Source organism: Danio rerio, chromosome 23, assembly GCF_049306965.1.
Source record: "Danio rerio strain Tuebingen ecotype United States chromosome 23, GRCz12tu, whole genome shotgun sequence".
Lineage (NCBI taxonomy): Eukaryota > Metazoa > Chordata > Actinopteri > Cypriniformes > Danionidae > Danio > Danio rerio.
In genome coordinates this window covers 16,311,289-16,337,153 of record NC_133198.1, presented here as the reverse complement: position 1 = coordinate 16,337,153, position 25,865 = coordinate 16,311,289, and the positions used below count along the sequence as shown (strand labels likewise).

The 25,865-nt window shown below is 34.4% G+C and overlaps 1 protein-coding gene across 6 annotated transcripts in view; it reads right to left on the bottom strand.

The window, feature by feature from the left end:
- Positions 1-23,454, bottom strand: part of exosc10 (exosome component 10) — a 31,960-nt gene extending 8,506 nt beyond the window's left edge. For 2 of the 6 annotated variants that reach the window (XR_012398279.1, XR_012398281.1), the window contains exons 1-16: positions 23,270-23,411; positions 22,957-23,093; positions 21,057-21,180; positions 18,337-18,441; positions 17,790-17,943; positions 14,939-15,047; positions 14,758-14,833; positions 13,037-13,147; positions 12,813-12,956; positions 11,143-11,333; positions 8,957-9,113; positions 7,665-8,129; positions 7,263-7,438; positions 4,979-5,026; positions 4,766-4,841; positions 4,548-4,660 (exon numbers count right to left, since the gene is read on the bottom strand). Coding sequence is in view for 1 of the 6 variants with exons in the window: in NM_201089.2 (NP_957383.2) it covers positions 4,548-4,660; positions 4,766-4,841; positions 4,979-5,026; positions 7,263-7,374; positions 7,532-7,582; positions 7,981-8,129; positions 8,957-9,113; positions 11,143-11,333; positions 12,813-12,956; positions 13,037-13,147; positions 14,758-14,833; positions 14,939-15,047; positions 17,790-17,943; positions 18,337-18,441; positions 21,057-21,180; positions 22,957-23,093; positions 23,270-23,392 (1,980 nt within the window). In the remaining 5 variants the exon portion in view is untranslated. Of the gene's footprint in view, positions 1-347; positions 2,003-4,048; positions 4,661-4,765; positions 4,842-4,978; positions 5,027-7,262; positions 7,439-7,531; positions 7,583-7,664; positions 8,130-8,956; positions 9,114-11,142; positions 11,334-12,812; positions 12,957-13,036; positions 13,148-14,757; positions 14,834-14,938; positions 15,048-17,789; positions 17,944-18,336; positions 18,442-21,056; positions 21,181-22,956; positions 23,094-23,269 lie in introns of those variants that run through there. The other 4 variants (XR_012398278.1, XR_012398277.1, NM_201089.2 and 1 more) reach the window with 4 other exon arrangements.
- Positions 23,455-25,865: the final 2,411 nt, after the last annotated feature.

Genomic DNA, 25,865 nt, shown 5'->3' with positions numbered 1-25,865 from the left:
TATAAGGACAAAATTATTAGCCCCTTTAAGATATATTTTTTGATAGTCTACAAAACAAACCATCAATATACAATAACTTGCCTAATTACCCTAACCTGCCTAGTTAACCTAATGAACCCAGTTTAGCCTTTAAATGTCACTTTAAGTTGTATAGAATTGTCCTGATAAATATCTAGTAAAATATTATTTACTGTCATCATGACAAAGATCAAACAAATCAGTTATTAAAAATGAGTTATTAAAACTATTATGCTTAGAAATGTGTTGAAAAAAATCTTCTCTCTGTTAAACAGAAATTATGGAAAAAAAATAAACAGGGAGGCTAATAATTCTGACTCCAACTGTATGTATGCATGCATGTATGTATGCACGTCCGTATGTATGCATGCATGCATGCATGTTTTAATGCCATATCAGCAGCATATATTCATGGGAAATCCTATACTAAATATACAATATATAACATACAATCATATCAGTTTCTTAAACATACATTGCACAAAAACAAACAAAACAAACAACAACACTGAAAAAAGTCACATACAATCTTTTAGTAAGATTAATGATAAATATTCTAAAATTCCTTCAGAAGACATCTCTTCAAACATTACCCTTAATATTTTCCTTAAAACTATCCTGAATAAAATGTTCTCTAATATCATTTAAAAATACACAATCTATTAAAATATCTTTTATCATCAAAATATTTATTACACAGATCACAAATAGGTATTATCAGTGAATACAAGCGTGCAAGTCTTACATCTGATTAGTCTTACATCCATAAGTGTCCGATTCTACATCTCTTATGTGCAACCTAATTATGTCTATTTTCAAATAGTAATTGTTTTTCATTTACAAATGAACTCATTTCATACAATTTGTTGTTTCTACATTCATCCATTCCATTTGCCATTTCTCATTGATATTCAAATTTAAAACGAGTTTAACATGACACACATGAATTTTGTATTTGTATCTCCAACTGTAGAGCTTCCTTGGCCATTTTATCTGCCTGTTCATTTGCAAAGAACCCCATATGACCAGGTGTCCAGCGAAAAAATAATATCAAAGACTTTCTTTAAAAAGTCCACTTTTTCTATTATGCTAAAAATCAAATGATGTTCAGTTTCCATAGATTCAATGGGATATTAAAATCAGATTTTAATAAAAACAAAGATTTCCTAAATTTAAAGTCGTTTCTGAAGTCCAAAGGCCCTAAATGAGCCGCATTTAAGCATATTTCATGAGCTGCATATTTATTCTCAAGCATGGTAGAAATAAACAACAAGAGACTAAACATGCATTAAGATTACACAAGACTTTCAAATCTTCACAGTTAGCAGCATTTATCTGAACATGCTGGTGATATTTCCTCAAAGAGATTCAGAGATTAAAAACTAAAGAGAGATTAAAGAGTTTACCTAAAAATGAAAATTTCCTCGCACTCACAGGCATCAAACCTTTATGAATTTCTCTTCTGTTGAATTGTTTATTAAAGATTATTCAGTACACCTTGCTTTGTTTTCAACAAAAGAAAGAAACTCAAATGGGTTTTAAAGTAGAGGATGTGGAGATGAAAGAATTTATTGTTTTAGGTGAAATGCAGCTTTAATTATCTTATAAACGCTATTTAACTGGCTGGCAAATCATCTTGGTCTTCACTGACTTGTCAAGGTAATCTTTCATTGTGCTTCAATCATTGCTGATCTCTAATTTTTGTGTGTGTGTGTGTGTGTGTCTTCCACAAAATAAAGGGATTGAGTTAAAGTGTCTTGGCTACAGCTATAATTCATTCATTTTTCTTCGAATTTGTCCCTTTATTTCTCTGGGGTCGCCACATCGGAATGAACCGCCAACTTATACAGCATATGTTTTACACAGCAGATGCCCTTCCAGCTGCAACCCAGGACTGGGAAACATCCATACACATTAAATTGGCAGTAGTATATGTGTGTGAAGTAGTTTATGGAGTACCTGGAGCAACTGGAAGAAACCCACGCTAACACAGAGAGAACATGCAAACTCCACACAGAAATGCTAACTGACACAGCCGGGACTCAATCCAGCGACCTTCTTGCTGTGATGCAACAGTGCTAATCACTGAGCCACTGTGCTACCCCACAACTATAATTTCTGATACAAATAATTTCTGATATAATTTCAAACATAATTTCAAACATCATTTCTTAAAATTCTTATATATATATATATATTAAGGGTGTAACGATATACCAAAGGCACGGTTCGGTTCGGTTCACGGTTTTGGAGCCATGATTCGGTTTCTGTTTGCTGTGGGGTTTGGGTTGATGTCATGTTAACAGCAATGCTAAGGGACAATTCACTCAATAACAAGAACATCTTAACTTTTTCTTAATTAACTTTTTCATTACATTTTTAGTACAGTCAGGATATCAGAGTAAACAACTAAAATTAAATAAATACCTCCAATATAGACTAGTCAGAAAAAAACTATTCTCTTTAGTGCAGCCATCTTAACTAAGTAAACTAAAATTAAATAAATAATTGCAGTGTAGACTAGTGAAAGATCTTCTTCAAAAACACCATAATATCCACATTCTCCGATAAGAGGCTTGATCTCTGTGCTGACACAGACGCTCATTTTTGATTATCTATGGTTTCAGTTAGATAGATAGGTTTCCGTTTAAATTAATGAAAAATATACATATAATGTGTTTGTAAAGTGTATTTACATGACATATTCACCAGTAAAATACATTGCAGTTGTGTCTGAAACTAATGTTAGGGTTGTAGCCGGCTGTATGTTTGCCTCCTGATCTCTCTCTCTCTCCCGCTAACTCTATGCCGGTCATTTATGTAGGTCCGCCTTTACGACAGTTGATGCCTGTCATTTCTGTAGGTCTGCCTTTTTGACAGCTGATTGGTCAGGAGACCGATCTATCATCATTTGGCGACGCAGCGCGGGAATGTGAAAAGCATGTCAGGAAGAGCGGGAGAGAGAGCGCTTTTTCCTTTGATCTCGTTTTTTGTGTATTTTTCTGACATGATTATGATTTTCGTTGTTTTTGCTTAACTTTCGTTTAGGCAAAATTATTTTGCATTACTTTTGCCCACTTTAAGTAATTTTGTGAGGTTTGTACATTTTTATTTCAATTGATTTGTATATTATTTTTTGGCTCCGCTCCTTCCCGACAATACAGCTGTATCTCCTCAAGTTCAGTCTTAGTGTAAGGTGGATAGGGAAAATGTCATACGATTTCCATTTTGCAAACACGTAGAAAATGTATTGTTAAAGACATCAGGTAAGAGGTGAAGGTCATCTTTGTTTGTTTTATTCAGTATAGGGAAGAATGCGGCGCACGGCGCTGAAGACCTTTTTTTCTTTTCATCAGTTTTAGCAAGGTAAGGGGTTATTCATGAGTTAGAATTGTTTTGTTATATTTATTTCTTTTGTTTGTCTTCACTATCACCCCCTTGCTCGAGTTTAACTAATTTTTGTTTGATACTTTTGTTTGAATTTGTTACTTTATTATATTATTTTTATTAGTGTAAATATTTCTCTTTTTTGTATATTTGGGCATTATTCTGGTTTCACTTTTGTACATTAAATCACTTTTGTTGGCAGTTCTGTTGCTTACACCCTCACATTGTGAAATTACCACACTTTTTAAATGTTTTTCCTTACAAGTAAGTTTCGTGAAACAGTTTAGACAGACAGGCGTGTGCTTTGTCTACGACATGAATTCTATTCCTGTACTCAACTGGAAAACCAAAATGTTTCCACACAGATGACTTAAATGTGTCTGGGGAATCTGCAATCTCAGTACTATGTGAAGCAGCCATCCTGCGTCCAGTAGTAACGAGTGTGATGCTTACTCAAGTCACATGACATAACATGCACTAAAATACTAACTTTAGAATATAATATTTAGAACAAATCCTCATCATTACTAAAATAATTTAATCAAATGTGATAATAAAGATGTGTTTAAATTGGTTCAGAGTTTCGCGATATGTATCGTGGTTGGTGTATCGCGATATTTCGGTTCGGTTTTAATATCGTTACACCCCTAATATATATATATAAATATATATAAATCTAGTTTTCAAAAATATACAAATTTTGACCTGCTTCGCCAATCTTTTTCTCAAAAAAAAAAACTTTAATGCAAATATTTATAAATATGTTAATATAAAGTATATACTCATGTGCTTTTCAGCTGCAGGACTGAATGGCTGTTGCCTACATATGATTATCTCCACATACCCCATTGCGATGTTATGTCTATGTGTTTATGTGCTTCTTGCTGGGGCTTGTTCTTCCCCTGACCTCACACTGCCCTACTTTAAGGACAGTCTGGGAGGGGCTTTTTCCCCTAATATATCTTATTTTCTCTTTCTAAAGATACCGCTCATCTGACCTGTCTATCCCTGAAATGTGTGACGTGTGTATGGTCGGAGGAGTCCAATTTCGCTACATGTAACAGTGTATGTGACAAATAAAGGCTTCTTCATCATCATCATGATCGTCATCATCACCATCATCATCATCATCAACTACTCACCGCAAATAGACTGATTTTTGCTGGAGCAGTCAGACCATGCACTGATTTTTTCTCTCTATCCACACTTTCCTCATCTTCCTCTGAGAACAGCATTCCAGGTTTGGTTGGGGTTTCTACACCAGTGCAGAAAACATTAATCTAATCATCAAACTTATTTAAAATATAAAAATTAAAGGCAAATAAACACTCATGACATTCTTATTATTATTTACACCTACCAAAAGAAGAAAGGTCCAGGAAGTCACTTTCAGAGGAGCGTGACGTGTCATGGGGTCCGAATAAAGTAGACTGTGGCTGTAAAACAACAGCAGTAAGGAATAAACTCCTTGCACCAGTTCAAGGCATACTGAGCCATATAAAATATGCATATTGGTATTGAGGCATATTAACAACAATAATAAAAACAATCTGTTGAATGAATGTCAACACACCTTTCGTTTAGGGGTCATTGATTTCCTCTTTTGAGCTACTACCTCTGCCTGAAGAGAGACAACATTAGTAATCACTGATCCATTATATAAAAATATGACAAATTATAGCACTGCTGCATTCACACAAAGAATAAAATCTAACAATATACATTTTTACCTTTTCTTTATATATAAAGACAATGAAGTCCACACCATATCTTTAGATCACATTTAGAATTATTGTCTTCCAGCGAATGAAGCATAAAAACATCAACAGCCAATTAAACTCTTCCTGACTCTAATGAGCATGAACAATTAAAGTGGCAGAAGCCTAAAGAGTATGCAGAGAAGGTTATCAGGAGTGCTGGTTTGGGATATGGAACACTTCTTAAATTTATGATTCCCTGAATCTCCTTGTATTTATGCTTTTGTAGAGCTTAAGTTAAAAATGATATAAATATACACATGCTAGGAATGGGAATGTTTTTGAAATTATTATTTTTTTAATTAGGTTCTAGTCAAGATCCAGTACATGTGTTTGTTTGTTGTGTTACTAGGGTTATGCCCTACTGCAGTGAAAGACTATAGAATACACAAGAGATGTCATGTGTTTAGTTTTGAATTTGGGAAAAATGTAACGGCAAAGACTATAGAATACACAAGAGATGTCACTCGTATACTTTTGAATGGGGAAATGTGTAATTGTCAATATGGCGATTGAAGCCCCGCTTTCTAGTACAGGAGCCAATCAGCAATCGCTATATGGTGACTAAAGCCCACTTTTTAGTACAGGAGCCAATCAGTGATCGTTATAGAATGACAATTCTCCGGGGTAGGGGTTTGGACCAGATGTTAGTTTCTGCAGATTTTGTGTGATACAAACATTTAGAAATTAAACTAAATAGACAGCTGTTGTTTAGTTTTATTGGTTATTCGTAATATGTAATCGCAAGCTTGGCTAGTAGTTTTAGAGAATTTGATGTTTCTCCTTTCAGACAGAATGGCAGAGAGAGCCGCTTCAAAGATGGCCACCGAGTGAAATGACTTGCCTTAAAGGGACTTTGGTACTGGTCAATATTGCGAATGAAGCCTCACCTTCTAGTACACGAGCCAATCAGCTATCACTGTAAACTAAAGATTCTCTAGCTGGCATTAGACGATAACCGTTTTCAAGGTATACCGTGGTTTGAAAAAGTCAAGGTTTTAAAACCGCCAACATTTTCTGCTAAGATTTTTTTATTTACATTATTTTAATTTAGTTTTTAGGGAAACAGTATCTCCAGCAGAAAAAAATATCAAAAAAGGCTGTTTTAAACTGTAAAGAAATCTGTTTTTAAAACAAATAAAGATAGCAGAAGTCAATAATTCACTTTCATTATTCAGCCTGACATGTTTACTGCAACAAAATATCATAAATGTTTCTCAAAATAAAATTTATTGTGTTCAAAAGGGAAAAAAGTTTTAGATTTTTTTTTTAACCAGACGTTTAAAAATAATATATTTTAAAGCAGTAAACACAACACCGTGAAACCGTGATATTTTATCCATACCGTCAGAATGCAATACCGGCCCATGCCTGTTCTCCAGGGGAGGGGCTCGGACCAGAAGTGAATTTCTGCAGATTTTGTGTAATTCGGATGTTTATAAATAACACTAAAGTGACAGACATTGTTTAGTTTTCTGAATGATTCCTATTATGAAATATAATAAGTTTGGCAAACAATTTTGGAGAATTTGATGTTTTCCCGAGCATACTGCCCAAGAGGTGTTTCAAAGATGGCTGTCGAGTGAAATGGCTTGCCTTAAAAGGACTTTGCTGCAATCTCATCACATTTCTCTAGAGATTACACCATCTCTCTCACAGTTAATGTTGTTAATGCGCATGCTTCAGATTATATCATAAACTTGGCAGAAACTCAATACTCGCACTCCTGCTCATTTCTCTCTCAGTTCACAAATACTTTTTTTTTTTTAATTCAACATGTTCGTGCTTTGCAACATATCGGTGGATTACATGTAATAACATCAAAATTTAAAGACTAAGTCTAAAGAGTTTTTTTTAAAGGCCAGCAACCAAAATATACACGATTCTTTATTCCTGTGAGACAACAGTGCTAATTAATGACCTATGTATAACCAACGTATAGCGAATCAAACTGAAAACTGACCACAGAACAGTAATACTAACCAAAGCGACAATTTAGTGAAATGCATGAATTGCATAAAAACACTGAACCATCACAGTAGAAGTGTTTGTTTAGTTTTTTCATAAACTGTCCCATCCCTAATACATACATGTACAAACCTTCAGTAACGGAGTCTCTCTGGCCTGTTTGATGAGCTGATGAAGCTCGTTGATCTGCTGACGCACTAGTGGTGGAGTGGGGTTACAGCATGCGATGATGCCCTGAGGCTCCCTGCAGTCAAACACACACACACACACACCCACCCACACATTATTAAGGGTTTCCACACCAAGCACTTAAAGGAACAAATAATTTTTTGCTCTTAGCATTTTTTGTTAAACTAAACTGTACAGTTTAAATATGTATTTTGCCCACTTTAAAAACTTACTTTGGAAGCTCATCTGCAATTTTCATCATCATGTGGTTTGGTAAGATGTACCTGAGGAGCAGGAACACATTTAAGGCTCAAGTCAATGAAACAAAATATCCTGTGGTCTTATTTAGAAATGTGGCTTGCGCACAAAACGAAGTAAGCCAAGTAAACATATTTCACTTAAATAAGCCACAAAAAAATATATATAAATAATAAAAATATACATATATATATATATATATATATATATATATATATATATATATATATATATATATATATATATATATATATATATATATATATATATATGTACATATATATATATATACATATATATATATATAAATCATAATTCATTTAAATTTAACCTGTTGTACATTTACTTTTAGGAAGGCTGTTAAATTCATAAATCAGATGCCCTGGTCGGTAGTGCCATGCACTGAGTGAGGTTTGGCCATTACCCAGTGCTCTCGTCTTCTTCTCGGGCCAGTTTGTCTCTCCAGGCGTACATCAGTCTGAAGGCTGCCAGCTGCTGTGTGTTAAAGCTCTTCTTCTGCTTGCGGTACAACTCCATGTATGAGTCCTCCGTAAAAATAGGCTTCACATATTTCTAAAGAAAATGGTTGAAAGACACAATATTCAGAAAACACCATTTTGAACCTGTATCTTTGAACAGATTCATCTGAACCGATTCAAAGTGTTTAATAGAGAATATTTGAAATGGGGTTTATTTGGTGTATTTAAAGAGCCTTTATTATGCCATTTTAGAAATACTACTTTTATTAATCTTATTTAATGGCTTTAATTCTAAGTAAAAAAAAAAAAAAAAAAATTCTCATAATGTCAGAAAAGCATTGACTCTTATCTCACAGTGTCTGGAATAATAGCCTCATAGGTCCGTTCTTGTTACACCCTGCCTTTCTCATAGTGTTTCCTGCTCTGATTGGTTAAATGAGCCAGTCTGTTGAGATTTGTTGACCACTTACCGACCATAATCTATGATTATTTAGCTTTTGTAATTAGCTATTTCTGCACATATGACTCTGAACTTTACATAAAGTTTAAATTTGTTTCTTTATTGCCATATCAGCAACTGGTGGCAATTTCATGTCAATATTAATATATAAAAAAACATTACATCCTCGCATGTTACATTATGTCCTTCATTATGACTTTTGTTATTTTGATTTGTTATTTTGGATGGATGGATGTGATGTTATACGTGTTATTTATGTGGAAAGCTGAATATTAACAGTTCAAACATATTACATAGCTTACTATTTTATTAGGAGAATACAAAATAAATGAATAGAAATGACAAATGTTTACACTAAAAACACTTTATTTGATTTTTAATTTAAATGAACATTACTTGAAGAGTAATACCAGGAAAAGCATAACGAGGCACTTTAAGTTTATGTTGAAATGTGTCCATACCTTGAGCGAAAGGTCTCTGCTTTTAGTCCAGACCTGCTGAATGAGGGTGGCCTGCCCGTTGCCCCCATCAAACAGATCTGCTCTGACCCGATCATACACGTACAGCAGGTAGTGAGTGTCAGCCTGAGCATACTTCAACATCTCATCTGGCAACGGCCTACAGGCATAATACATACACTTAATTCTGTCATTATGTGGTGTTCAAATTTTTATTTAAAAAAAACAACATGTACCTCTGTACAAAAATCAAACTCTAACTTGACTAAGGTTATTTTCATGAGCCTATCAGCACTCTGAATGCACATAAAAGGACCACCAAACAGGGTTATCTAAAGGCCAAAATGATTGCTATTACTTTTAGTGTGTGTTTAAAATTGAAATTAGCCAGTGGAGAGAACTATAGTGAGCTTGAAAACAATGAAAAGTGCTTTTTTTGAACCAAAAGATGCAGAAATTAAGCACTCAGCTTTGTGGAGATTATCTACAATTTTAAATGCAGCTCATAAACATCTTACTCTTTGAAAATAATAGTCTATTAATAAGATTTAAAGGCATTTTGTGCCATTAAGATTTAATAGAAACAAAGTTGCATTTTCCATTACTAGCAAAAACAGAGCTGCTGACTATATAAAAATTATCAATTTCGATTAAAAATGTAATTAACTTTCTTGTCGTTTTTAACTCAACAATATTAAGACTTAGCTGTAAAACAGTCAGGGGCCTGTTGCACCAGCAATGCGCAAGTTAAAACGTAGCCTATTTGTGACTTAAAGGGACACCAAGTTACAATTTATGCACTACTAAATATTTGTGTGTTGCACTACTGAACTTACTTTAAACATAGCGCTACGTTTCAACTAAATATTTACAGCAGCCTCCCCCTTGTTTAACAGTAGAAAAGAGACGATATTAGTTTACATAGAGGAGCTCGCGATGATAATGCAGAATGACCTCCCTCTACTCACAGCCTTCATTTCTTCCCAAATCTCACACTTTTTTTTTGTTTGTGAAAGAAGAGTTTAATTTTCTTTTAAGGAGTCTTTTGTGTTTGTTGTATCCATCAGTTGAAACAAAAACCTCATGACCGAGTCATTCTTCCTGCTCTTTTCTCTTTCATGTGAAGAATATAAAAAACTTCATGTGTATTTCGCGTGCATTCAGGTATATGCATAACCTGTTATTAATGACTGACTGTAATTTACTATAAAAATGTAATGTCATTTCATTTTCATAGAAAAGTTCTATATAGATGCATTAGTTGCCGAATTATGCAGTTTAACGATTTAAATGCTTTCTATTGGATATTACGTCATTCAATGCGACTACGCATGACTTTACAGAGAGCAAATGACCTAACTACGGTTTACCTTGAGAACAAGTGGTGCAACCAAAGTAAGAAAAAATTTAGTTGCAAACTAGCTAGTAGTTACTAAGCCCCTAGTGTGGACTTTACGTTCCAGTTTAAGAAAGATTTTTTGAACAGCTGGTGCAACTCTACCCAGTTGAATTAATGGGGTCTTAATAAGAACTATAAATGTTAGCACATTATTTTAGCTATACTGACCTCTAGAGAAATATTACAGTATCACAGGAAAATTATATTAACAGTTTCATAAAGTGTTTAATAACCCACCATATGTCTACTAAAAAAAACATCTTCACTGGACAAAATATTTAGCACTGTCTTTTTAAACTGAACTTAAACAATGTTAAAAATAGTCATAAAACATGCAAAGTTAAATGTAGTGCTAATTTATTTAATATGTTGATATACTGTTACAACAATCCTTTTATGTCCACACAAAAATATCTTAATTATTGTAACATTTGCAAATATCAAATTATGTATCAATTAATGCTTTAAGATAGAATATCATAATTCCAAGTGGAAATCATTTTTTATAAAGGTTGTTTTGGCATCTGACACATTTTGGCATCCAAACAAATCCCCATTTACAAATTAGAGAAGATACGAATAGATTTTTAAGAATTATTTTCTTGATTTGTTGACTATTTCATTTGCCATACCTAAATGCAAAAACTTATGCAATCTAAAAGTTTTTTTTTTTTTTTTTTTTTTTTTTTACATCAAACAAACAGAAACGGCGTAAACTTAGTTTCGCATAAATTACTTGCAAAAATAAAATAGGAAGTGTATCGTGCTGATCATAATGAGTTGCATGTACCGTATCCTCCAGTCTGCCAGCTGGTAGCGTTTATCAGAGCTCACGTCACAGTATACTTTCAGGAGATGATCAAGAGAGTTGCGGCCGAGGTTAAGACAGCGTGCAGCATGATGAGTGTCAAACATGTTGACCACATAAAGCCCAAAGTCCTTCTGCAGCCACTCAATATCAGAGTCGGCCCCATGAAACACCTGCAGAAACAAGGTATTCACAATATAGTGACACATTTATTATACTAAGGAGAATGAAAGTGGATGGACACTCACAATGCGGAAATTAAAGAGCACCGGCATAGGTGTTTGTGTGGAATACTGGCAAAAGTATTATCTTGATATTTTTTTTTTATAATTAAATTATGATTCATCGAATGTGTTAAATAAATGATACTTCAATTGCCAATAGGTTGCAACAAATCTCGGGCTTACTGAGTGATCATGGACTCAGATAATTTGTTCAAAATTAATCATTGAGGAATATGACAAACAATGTGGTGTTGCTCTGAGGCACCCAAATATTTAGCTCCAGGGTCTTTTGGAAACATTTTCATTAGCTACACAGAAAAATTGACAATGTTGAGCATGAAATGAACTGTTAGATAAAGTCAATATTACTTGCGATCACACTTACCAATTGGTATTACAGTATTGCTGTGAGTGTGTTATATTAAGTGAGTGCACACCGATCGATGCAATTATTCTAAACAAAAGCAACTTTTCCACTATCATTCTGAATTGTTTTTTATGCTGAACTGTTCCATTCCGTGCCAAACCGGGCCAGACAGCACGAATACGATTTCATTTTCCACTGCAACAAAGCTTTTTGAAACATTACACAAATCCCATCAGTAGCTGCCTTGCTAATGCAATGTAAACAACTACACTGCCACTTCGAAAAGCTTTCAAACAAGTCCAAAAAATTAAAGAAAAAGTTGACTTTCTAAAGTAGACTTTTGGACAGCTGACATTGCAACACGCTGTAACCATCCTTCAGGTGTTCCAGCTAATATTAAATTAACAGGCCGTCTGGGCTGTGAATTATTTCCTCGTTCAAAGAGTCTGCAATTTCGTGTTCCATGGATATAGCGGTGTTGTTATGTGTCCAGTACTAATAGATGTGGCAGCTCTTTTCCACAATGAACATCAATCTACTAAGACTAGCATATATAAAAGTAATGTGGCTTGGTAATGGATCCATATGCGCAACTCCTAACATCACAATTAAGTGGACATAAAAGGAAAGAAGAAAATAAATAGCACCAAAAAACTAAACTGTGGAAGTCAATGGTTAAAGGTTTCCAACATTTTTAAAATATCAACTTGTGTTCAGCAGAAGAAAAAACTAAAACAGGTGTCACAAGTGAAGCGTGCAAGTAAATGATGGCAGAATTTTTAGTTTTAGATGAGCTATGCCTTTAATAAACTGCTTCATCATTCATTTGAATGCTCTCTTTCCATATTCTGGCTGAAAAAAAAAACTGACTTAAAAAACACAATGCATATGGTCACCAAAAAAATTGTCTATTGCTTGTAATTCCTGATCTTTAACTGCATGTCTTTAGTAAATCCTGAAAGTTATTAATGAACAAAAAACTTTTAATGAAAACTGTCATCAACATGTACAGATCTTATAGTAACTTTAAAAAGAAAAGCGTAATATTATAAGTCCATCACCTTCACAATAGCAGGGTCTGTGAAAGTCTCGTTTAAGATGTACATCTCGCTGCGTAGCTCTAGCGTGTCTATGATGAAATCCTCCTCTCGTGTGGAAATCTGCATCAAACATGTGATTCCCAGAAAGCTTCTGTAGGAATGATGCTGTGGACAAAGAATTTGGGCAAATTAAAAAAGAACAAGTAATCCAGAAGACTAAACAGCATCATAGAAATTTCCCATACCTCCAGATCCACAGCGAACTCAGTGGTCTTGGCCAATTTCTCATTCAAAGCAACGAGGTCTTCTAAAGTACTGATAAACTGACAAGGGGTTTCGTCAATAGGTTTATACATCTAAAACACAAAGAAAACACAATTATTTCACTGCAAACAAAAATGCTTTTTTGCCTTGTTTCTAGTTCAAATATCTAAAAACGATTAAACCAAGAAGCATTTTCAAGACAAGTAAAACATATTGTCTTGCTTTAAAGGGATGGTCTACTACAATATAATATTTTAAACTTTAGTTGATGTGTAATGTAACTGTGTGAGCATAAACAACATCCCTAAATGTAATATGCTCAAAGTTCAATATAAAGAAAGACATTGGCTTTTACAGAGTTAGCTTAGCAAAGTCTACAGCAAACAAAGTTTGGGGATTACAAAAAATACTTCTGGTTTAATGAGATCTTAAACCCTTTAGGTTACACACACCCCGTGCAGTGAAGGGGCATGGCCAGAGGTGTTGTAATGTTATAGCGGAGAAAGCTAAAATGCTGTCCAAACACTGTTATTTCCGCAAAGCTTGTTCTGTTTCTGTGTTTAGGCTTCTAAATGACATGACACAAAGAGAGAAGTGCTTACAGTTTAATTTTAATCATGTTCCAGAGAATCATAAAAAATATATAGCTAGCATTTGACAAAGGACAGCTTCAAGAATCTCTCCCAGTTCAGTGATGGATTCGGCTTAAAACTCCTTAAAGAAACAGCTCCAGCCATAATAGCAAAAGCTATGGACTGAGCCAAAACCTGTGTTTTTATTTGTTAAAATTAATCTATTACATGCACAGTTTCTAGCGTAAACAGTACAATGTAGCAATAACATAAACAAGGATGTAAACTACGGAAAATGCTGATTGGCACTACTAACAATTTAGCTACAAATTCATATTTATCCATCAAACCGCTGTAAACACCCACAAACTTCAGCTGCGCTGCAGGGTCTCTCTATGCGGCCGCTTTCCGTGCATACTACATCTCACGAGATATGTGAACATTTCATATTACTTAAACATTCACATAATCTGAATATATATATGAAAGACAGTTTTCAGGTTTTATTTTGGAGCAGGGATGGGGTTCAGCTGTATCCTCCTGTCTGATATGGCTTACAGCTACACTGACTGACAGCATTTACACAGCACATTATGTAAGATGACCAATCAGAGCCTCTTGTGGAGAAACTATTAATATGATAGTCGTTTTCATGTTAGCAGAGTAGCAGTATATATTTTAAGTAAGATACACGAAAAAAAATTATGTGATTATCTACAAAGGAAACATGAGCACACATTGCTTTGCATCTTATGAACACAACCAAGGCTTAAATTACACTCTGGACCACTCCTTTAAGACATAATATGCCAAAATTAAGTGAACTGTTCCTTATAACAAGCAAAATAATCTGCCTATATGGGTAGCAGAAAAAAATATTATTTCAAAGCAAAAACAAAATGATTTAGCTTACGCCATTGGTGGATTCATTTGCCTGGTTTTAAGGAAAACTCACTTGATTTTGGCATAATATTTCTTAAAAATGATATAATATATGTTCTGTTTGTCTAGAAAATGCTTCTTAATTTTAAGACTTTTTAGATATTTGGACTAAAAATAGACAAAAACAGTTTTTTGCAGTGTTAAAAGAACATAAATGTCAGGGGAGAAAAGCTGAATAAGGCTTTGACCTGGACTTCAGGTTTACACTTCAGATTCTCTGGCATGACCAGATGGTCCAATTCATACTGATATGGGTGGGAAAACCTGGAAAACAGCATTACAACTAATTTATTACAAAGAAGAACAAAATTAGCACTGATGCAAGGTAAGTAACAGAGGCATTGAATAAATCCCTTAAACGCATCTTACATGTCGTCCACGTGCTCTTTTGTCCTCTGCTGATGAATAAAATCTGCCAGAGCAGCAGGGACATCTAGATCCTCCGGCCTCTCCTTGCGAATGTGCTTGTCGGCAAAATCTGGTCACACATTTGGTTAGAGTTTAGTGTTTGCTTTATTATTTTTAATATACATTACTTTTTATTTTTATAGTTTTCCCTAGGGGTGTGCGATATTTATCATCCAAAACAACATTGCAATGGTTGTTTAAAGAATGTGTAAGCTTACATTAGCTAGGTTTCCATCCAAATAAATTTGCTAATAAAACACTATTTCAATTGAGTGAGACAGAGTGAAATGCATTTTTTTCTATAAAATAAATTAATTGTGCCTCAAGACAAAGACAAAACATAATGAACTAATAATACCAATAGACTTAGATGACAGACTTTGGCTGAGGGATTTTAGAATGACCAAAACAACATTTTAGATGATTTAAAATGTGGTCAAATCTGCTGGTTTATCATCACACTTATTTAAATATAATTAAAATAACTTTAAAGATAAATTTATTTTGTAAATGCATTTCCGTCTTTTTAAAGACTTAAAAAATGTATCCTACCAATATACCAAAATGAGCATAAAACAGGTGGATGAAAGAGAGTATTTACTGCCTTTTAAAAAAAATATTAAAAACAAATCTTGAGAGATCAAAATTACTGAATGAGTGATGTTTAAGCAAGTAAGCCGGGGCGCCGCTGACCAGTACGGGCCCTATGACAACATTCTGGTGGGCACTGTAGTGTACGAAAGTGAATAGCAGGTGGTGGGGGTAATAGAGGGAGTAGGGGTTGTAATAGTAACTCTGGGAGCCCCAAAACAGCTAACTTTTCCCCCCTAGCGGCACCCATGAAACTGTATTCAAAAATGAAATATTGATTTTTTTTTTTTTTTTAAACAATTGAACAAACAACCAAGTTAACATTAAGTTACCATTTTCTTTAGTGAATAAATAGTAACTAAAGAGATAGAGAAGAGCATTTGTTCATCTCAGAAAACACTTCTGTTTTGTTTATGAATTAATCAATTTTTTAACAAATAAGAGCTTGATTAGCTTGTCTAGGTGTGTCTAATGGGCTATATGCACTCAGACTTTTAATTTTCAGCCAGGCAGCCCAAGGGCTTCTAGTGAACTGTCTTTCCTTTAATAAATTGTCACATCTAAGATCTGATTTCTTTAAAAATCAGCAATCTTCACTGCCTGTTAAAAATGCGATATGAAATGGGTCTCAGATTGGACAAGAGGCACTGCATTAAAGGGTCACGAAACAACAAAACATTTTTTTGAGCTGTTGACAGTCGTATATGTGTCCCACACTACTAAAAACACTATTAGGACAAATATTTCACTAAAAAGTGAAAATAGGTTGTTTTAGCGTTATTTCGAGCAAATTCGTTCTTCCAGTTTGAAACCAATTTTTGAAGCCGTGTCACGGCTATGAGATTTTAGCGTGTATTCCAGCGTGTAGACTGGACGTCTGTACCTGAGAGTGCCTTATTACGTCTCGGAGTGTGCTGCATTCATTCATGAGTAAGACTTGGTTTAAACCAATCAGCGCGCTCTATTGTGTATGCGGTGCAACCTCAGTAATATGCATGGTAGCTTTGAAGACTGTTTGTACCTGTACAGTGTTCAGACGGCAGAGAGACGCCACGTTGTGTTGCCAAGTGGGAGAACAAGAAATGTTTGGATACGAGTCATCAGTATTGTGTTTATAATTTGCTGCAGTGAAGGTTTTGTTTTTATTTTCCCTCTATGAGAGCGCAGCTGGACTCACGTGTGGATTACAGTGCACACAAAGCGCAACAGAAATACGCGTCTAAGGAACATTGTTTACAGTGTGAACAGTGTTTAAAGACAGACCTTAGTCAAATGATTTCTAAGTTAATAAAGTTTACCGTACGCTAATATCACTACAATACTATGGACTGAAAAATCTGCTGTAAATGCTGCTCTCCGAGTGTAAACATGTAAGAACCACAATCAAACTTACAGTCGTGTAGGATTTTCGCCGCATTTTGTGACAGGAATAACACACACGGCTTTCTGACGCTACCTGCCAAGTGCATCTAAGTTACTGAGAAATGTGGAGGATTTTTTCTCTCATTCGCAGTGCGGTATCAAACATTGCATGAAAAATACACGCTTTCAGCAATTCCTCGAATCAAATATCTGGTTTATCACTAGGGGCATGAATGAAACTCCTGAATGAAAGTGCCAAACTGCAGTTAAAGTCCACCATTTAATAATTTGGAAAATAATTCAATTACTGACATCCATGTAACCACAGTCACTGTCTTTCTGCCTTGCATCTGTGTGTTTGTTTTGCCTCAGTGTAAATCAGCGCAATTTTTCTAAAGTAGAGGTGTGAAAACACCCTGCTGAAACAAGGGGGTTTCATGGCCCTTTAAATTCCATTTCCCTTGCCATGTTTTATTTACCCCAGCATTTTCAATGGAATTTCTGCTACTAGCGTGTTGCTACTGACTGCGCTAGTGGTTATAATGATTTTTCATCTTGTTTTACGCTTAAATAACCAAATGAATGCTTAAGTCTATTTAACAGTATGTATTGTAATTACGTTACAACATCCATGCTGTAAAAGGAACCTTGTAAAATTGAAAAGTCACATTGAAATTTCACCGGAAGTTTATCGTTGGCTTTAAAGCTCTAGCTGTGCATAGGGCCTAAACTAAATTTTGCAGGCCACCGGTCCTCCAGGACTGAGTTCTAGCAGATGTTAAATTCTTCATATTCACCAAAAATCAGCCCACAAATACAAATGATCGTGCTGTAGGTGCTGGTTTCCTTGCACACTTACATGAGGGCAGAGGTTTGACTGCGTTGGGTTTGATGAAGATTTTACTGAGAAACGGAGTGTTGCTGTTGTCCACTTTATCTCTGAACTTGAGCTGTGGCCGCTGTATGTTTTTGGCAGCTAGAAGTTGAAAGGTCTGGGCTCGGCTACCTCCACCCTGCAAGGAAAATAAAATCTCAATGTCTAGTCAAACTGCAGCTATTATTATATTAATAAATTATTATTGTATTATAGAACATTATTCAACCCAAGGCATTGAAACAATCTGCAAATACAGGATTTTCGGAAGATCTTTTTGTTAGATTTCCAACAGTTTAGTGGCACATTACAAGTGATAAAGTCACTACGTAATACAATCCTTTTGAGAAACATGTTTTTTTTTTTTTTTTTTTTTTTACAAAAATGTCAGAATTATTCATCAATGCGGTTTTTAATTATTGTTGATCAAAATATTTTAAACAAAAAGTACTTGTACAAATATAATCCTTTATATAAAATGCCAAAAACAGATAAGTGGTGATGTAAAAAAAAAATGTGCAGGAAAACTAACCTTGCGATTCCAGCTAGACACAATGATTTTGGGTGGTTGATATCCTGCAGGCATCACTGGCTGCTGGGAGCGACTTACACCGGAGGCCTCATCCAGGAGAATCCCCTGCACAAACAAAGCAATAGGCAGAGTCATATATGTGGTGTGAACTTTTTTACGCAATTTCAAAGGATAATCAAATAGGGATGCTCCAAGAGGTTGGCCGGAGATCAGTATTGGCCGATTATCACATTTTATGAATCGATCGGTACTCGCCAATCTGACCGATCTCATGAACCGATCGATCGTGTTTGTTTAGTTTACACACAGAGGAAGACACACGCGCACTCGTCAGCAGTGCTGTAACACGTGAAGAGGTAAACGATGCATGTGGGTGTGAGTAATCACTGTGCTCATGCCACAACAGCTTAAATATAAAATTTATACAAACTATTGGCACGACTTGTGCGAGTGATATGTCTCTTTGTTGCAAGTGCAACCATTGTATGTCCAGCGTTTAAAGGTTCAGGACACCCCGGAGAACTTTTTTTTTTATATTAACAGATGTGTGTGTGTTGAGCATCAGTTAAGACAATGTTAGCACCTGTCAGCTTTAATTGTGGGAAAAACTGGATAATTTTGAGCTTTTGTCAGCTAATTTCAGCTTCCGGGTTTAAAATGATTTTTGGGGCGGGATCAAAATCGGCGACGTAGCGCAGTGATGATGACGCGTGCAAGTGCAATGATGACGCGTCGGTTTCTCATTATTAATCATAGCAGAGTTTTCTTATCCTATGAGAAGAGCCGACTGCTTAATTATTCTTGAGACCTGCCAGACCTGCCAGTGTCAAGCCCGAGCTGAGAGACACGGAAACCACGGCACAGTATTGAGCCGTTCATGAAGGCTCGTATGTGTTTGTTTCCATGATCCACTGGGTTTGTTGTATGTTTTCCCCCGCGATCTTGTCAGGGCCGATCATACAGCAAAGCTGTGTGTGTGCTGCTAGCATTTTTGTCGGGAGAGCAGCACGAGAATTAGAGAATGGCGGACGCTGTCTTTTATCAGGAGTTTGTTCACATTCAGACACATCGCCGTACAGCTGTGTTTGCCTAAATCCTCCAGATTACCAGCAGGGTTAATGGTTAAAATAGACAGGTCAGGAGACCTGCTGCACTGAGTCTGCTGGATACGGAGATTGAGGGAGAAGTCCTCATTTATAGTGTTTACATAAACACACATCTTTATAATGATATAAATTGTGGTTGTCTGTATATGAAATTACGAATAACAAATGTAGCAGGGCATTAAATCACTGTTCATTTCTTTGCATTTTAACTTTGTAAACTATAAACTGCAAATCATGGTGACAAAAGTGAATGAGCAATGAACAGACTGTGATAGTGTGAACATCACACAGTAATGTTCTAAGCATTATATTTGATAGGTTAAATGAATAGTGCAGTAAAGAAAATCCCTGCTCTCTCTTAGAGCTGCTGTGAGAGTGTCCTGAGCTCTGATCGTTGAGCTCCTATCAAGGAGATATTTTAATGGGCTTGCAGGTATTTATGCCTTTTACTTACAAAGACTGAAAGTTCTGTGTTTTTGATAATATTGCAAGTTCACCAAAAAGACTAGCTGGAAATATTAATGAAATAAATATTTTTACTCATTTTTTAATAATACAACTTTTCCTAATATAGGCCTAGTTATTGCAATAAACAGTAGTTTATAGGCCTACTTCCTTTAAGTAAATAAGTAATGTACTAATAGGTGTGAAGCTCAAACTCTTATCCATCAAATAAAGCCCATACACCAAACTTTTTCTTCATTGAAACATGTTGAATTCTTCTTCTGTCATTAGCAGTGTTTTTAAATAGCTTTTTCAGTCACTTCTAACCAATTTGTTTTACATGTTTTATTTATTATTTTCTGTAAACCTGTGTCTGACCATTACATGCCCAAACTAAATGGTAATGAGAGATATGGGATTATATGCAACATCCTTAATATTTTCTCTTAGGAAAGGAGACGTCTGCACTTAAGTATCATACTTAGAGGGAAAATGTGCTTTATGCACTATAAAGCTTGAAGCATCAGAATCGGTACTCGGTATCGGCCGATCACCATGACAAGGAATCAGTACTGAGTATCAGCTGCAAAAATCCTGATATGAGCATCACTAATTTCAAATGTAAACACAACAGCAGGGTTCCTATAAAAACGATTTATAGATAAATACATGGATAGATAAGAAAATAATTTAAGAATTATTTTAATCTGAATATCATTTTAAGTTTTAACAGGCATTATAAGAACAATCAATAATTTAGTATAATTCAAATATTAAAACAAATTTGCTCTCTCTCCCACATATGATAGCCTAACAAATTCCTGAGGTCTACTTCTGACAAAGTTTTTGAAGTTGTCATTTGAAACCAAATCTCTTACAATGTATATTGTCCCAACATGTTAGCCTTAGTTAAATGACTGGGAGTTGATGAGAGTAACTATAGATGTGAATATGGTACAGAAAAGTTGCATTTTGCTGAATGGAAACTAAAATTTAAAGCAATAACACAATAATCACTGATATTCCAGGAGATTAACAAAAATATATGAGCATTCCCTGACTTTCAGTGTCTGGAATAAACCTTCTCATTCTCAGCATTAACAGACATGCCAACAGGAAGCACTGAACCAGAACTTCAGCGATGTGTGCGTGTCAGTGAGAGACTCGTACCACTTTCTCCAGGATGGCATCATTTGCGTCCACCACCAGGTCAAAGCGGTCCTCCAGTCCAGTCAGTTTGTTCCGGTCTCTCATGTGGGATCTACAGCCATGGTGCTGCATTATCTGGCTCATACTGTCAGGAAAAAAAAAAGAAAAAGAAAAAAAAGAAAATTGCTTTGTCAGTCTCCAGTGAAGTAAACTTTACTGACACTGACATGATAAGCTTTATGCAGTATGCTGTGGCATATATATTTAAGAATACCTAGTAGTAGGGCTGCACAATATTGGAAAAATCTGACATTGCAATATATATAGAATTTTTTTTTTTTTTTTTTTTTTTTGCAATATTTACTATTCATATATACTATCAATGAATATAATTTTACCAGATGAATAGAATAGCTAGATTTGGAAAGATTTCATTCATTTAGATAGATTGAGATGATCAAGTCTGTTTCTGTCCAGTGCGTTTGCATAAATCATAATAAATTACAAGCATATATAAATACAGCAGAGCAAAGAGAAAAGGTGAATAGTGCTTAAAGGTTTTCTTATTCAGGTATAGAAATTTAACAATCAAACATAAAATAACATCGTCATCATTATAAAAATGATTTAAAAATTCTAATAAATATAATAAACAAAAATATATTTAATAATAATATCTTAATCTTTAATAATTTATTCAGATGCTGCTGTATCTATTGTGGATACACACATTGTAATATCAACGCTCAAACTATATATTGTCCACTGTCCAAGAACTCCTAAGTTCATATATAATACTAATAGTAATAATATTAAATATTATAACTAGTAGTAGTTTCCATTCAGTAAAATTCTAGTATATTTTAATAGCAGTTTTACATTTTACCAAAAGCTTTATGTAATTAAATTATTTTCTTATCAAAACTGTAACTATTAATGCATGCATGTTTAGAATTTACTGTCAAAACACGTTTACATGATGTTTGTACAAAAGGCCCTAAGATCACTTGTAAAATAATATTACCATTGCTGTAGTATTTATTTTACTAGTGTGGAAATTAATATTCTAACACCAATAATAGTCATCATCATCACCTTTGTATTATTATTATTATTACTATTATTAGCTTACTGCATTTCTCTGTTCATCTTTTACTAATTCTTATCATTTATACATATCATAACTACTTGAGTAATCTTAATGGCATCTGTAAACATTAAAAATACAATACATTTTACAATATTTATATAAAAAAACGTTAATTATGAAAAAAAATAGTAGGTTTATTTTATTGAATATTTAGTAATTGGCTAGTAGTATGATATACATGGTATTATACAATGCATGCATGTTCATGTTTTTTTTTTAATCGTAATAAATCAAACAAATGTTCACTTACAAAAAGCATTATTTGCTGGCTATCTCTGATTATGGTGTCATAGTGTTAACGACATTCTTTGAAGCATCTATTAGATGTTATAAAGCATCAAGGTAAATTTGATTTTATGCTTGCACATTCATTCATTTTTGAACACTTGTGACACGTTCCCTATATGTTTTAACATGGTACTTTCAATATTCGCTCTGAAATCACATGCAAGTATGACTTCAAAACAACATTAGAAACATTTAATTGACTGTGGACGATGTTGTACTTTAATATTCTTTGGCTACTAATATGATTTCCCCTATTAAGAATTTACAAGAAATACTTTTCTGAAGATATATTATTACGGAGAAAGTGCGATGTGCAAATATAAAAGCAACTTTACCTCAACCTGCAGCAGCATGTTTATCACGAGTGCGTAATGTTCCAATGTTTATTTTGCCCACAATGTGCTTGTAAATGGTGTTTCAGTGTTTGTAAACAATTCAGTGTTTATAATGAGTCTTTCGGTATTTGTTTATTGAGTGTTTTACCAGTGTAAGAGTCGGTCTCCTTGTGAGGCGCAGAACTGCTGGAAGGAGGAGAAACTGCGGTACAGATCAAACTCATCTCCCGCTGATGGAAGAGCAGCAGAGGCTTTGGTGGCGGACACCACCGCTCCAAGACCATGCTGAACACACACAAAAACAAACCTGCTTCAGCAACTACAATCATTACACGACAACATACGTGCATTTAATGATCGAAAAACACTCCGTGTCCACACATGTCTCTCTCAATCTCTCCACGCTGCGGTGTATTCACAGATAATGACAGCGCTGACACACATTCAAACAAACTACAAACCTTGACAAATGTGTCGACGTCTTTAAAGCCCGGACAAAACTCAGTTTCTGCCTCTGTTTCCTCTGCTGATGGAGAATGGTCGCTCTGTTTGGCCACGGCAGCGCTGCTCGAGGAGGCCGCCATGTTGAAAACATTAAATCGCGAAAGTGCAGCCGCACGAGAAAATCTTTTTCTTCTTTGGCAAAGCGTGTGTGGACGACCATGACAGCTGATATCGCCACCTGAAGGACACAATGAATACACTGAATATACTGTCGTTCAAAACACTATAAGCTTGGCGACATCTGCTGGTAAGAATTGCGAAACTGCAACGACACATTAGACCAAACATGTATAATACCACTGTTCACAAAATATTTTCTTTAAAGTGCAGTTTATTAATTACAAACTGATAATTAAATCTAATTAAACGTAGCCTGCCTTTATGTTAATTAATGTCGCCTGAAGCACTCTGTTAAATGCACTAATTTTCTTACACTAGCTTTTTATGTTTCTAAGTGCCATAAAATAGGGGATTTAACACGCAGTTAGCTATTTTTACACCAAGTTCAAAACAAAAACAATGATTTAATAAATAAATCCGCAAATATATAAATAAATGAGTAAATAATCCCTAAATTCCAGCATAAATAATTTTCTTTTTTTGGCCTAGTCTCTTAATTAATCTGGGGTCGCCACAGCAGAATGTTTTACGCAGCGGATGCCCTTCCAGCTGCTACCCATCACTGGGAAACATCCATATACTCACTCATTTACACTCATACATTTCGGACAATTTAGCTGAGGAAACCCACGTGAACACGGGGAGAACATGCAAACTCCACACAGAAACGCCAACTGAACGAGTCGAAGCTCGAACCAGCGACCTTCTTGCTGTGAGGCGATCGTGCTACACTGCACCACCGTGCAGCGCTGTAAAGAAATAAAACTTTAAATAAATAAATATGCAAATAAATAAATGTATAAAATTCACAAATTCATATATCAACAATTAGTGTGGGGCGGGCAGGTAATTAATTAAATAAAATACGAATTTTGGGGGAATAAGAAAACGCTGAACTGAAAGTTTATTTTTCTGCCCTTTCAAATGTTTATTTATTTCTTTAACAGTTGTGTATTTACTTTTCCCAATGGTCACCATTCTAATGAAAAAAAAAATCCAACATTTTTGTTTCTAACGATCAATCAATGAGGGGCGGGTATAGAGGACGACACCAAAAATATAATAATAATACACACACACACACACACACACACACACACACACACACACACACACACACACACACACACACACACACACACACACACACACACACACACACACACACACACACACACACAAATATATTATTAATATATATTTTTATTATTATTTTATATATAAATCCACAAATTCCTGCCTATATACATATTTAAAGAATTAATAGTGTGGGCAGATAAATAATTAAATTCATGTTAGGGGGAATAAGTAAATGGTAAATGCTAAACTGAAAGCTGTTTTATCTGCCCAAACAATTAATCATTTATGTATTTATTATTGCAGGAATATGTGTATATATTTATTTATTTGTTTGAGATTTATTTATTTATTTATTCATTGTCTTATCTATGAAGGAATTTATTTATTTATTTATTTATTTATTTATTTATTTATTTATTTATTTATTTATTTATTTATCTGAGTATTTATTTATTCATTGTTTAATTCATGCAGGAATTTACATATCTACTTATTTATATAAATATTTATTTCGGTATTTATTCATTTATTGTTTTATATACATAGGGATTTATTTATTTATTTATTTATTCATTCATTTGTTTGGATACTTATTTATTCATTTTTTATATATATAGGGATTTATTTATATATTTATTTGTTTGTTTGTTTGTTTTATTTGGGTATTTATTCATTTTTTTTATTTTTGCAGGAATTTATTTATTTGGGAATTTATTTATTCGTTGTTTGATTTCTGCAGGAATTTATTTATTTATTTATTTGCGTATTTATTTATTTGTTGTTTTATTTATGCAGGATTTCATAGATTTATTTACATATTTATCTATTCATATAAACTTTCAATTTATTCTAAATAATATACTTGCTTTGGGGGGGAAATTAAATTCCAGCATCCAGGCCAATAAAGCTTGTTTGTGAAATGTAGCTAATTTCACCAGAAATCTCAACATAAATTTTACACCCCCATTACGTCAAATATGTGTTCTGGAAAAGTAAACCGCATGCATACTGTCCTTTTCTTTCATGAATTTAATCCACCAATTTATTTTGGATGCATTGTTTGAAGTTTCAAAACTTAGCACAGATAACCCAGCATTGCATTTTTGTTTACACAGAATTTCCCCTTTTTTAATAGTGGTGTCTATTCCTCCATTAAAAAAATAAATAAACAAAAAATAAATTAAATAGTATTTGATCTAATTCTTTGTACATTGGATGGCATGTCTAGAGCTAGACACAGACAGAAATTCTGCTTTGGACAGTAAAAGCCCTCCCATTCAGGGATAAATCACTTTAAAGCAAGATATTCAATCTTGTCTTAGTTTGATTCATCATGGGTTGGAAATTAAGCAC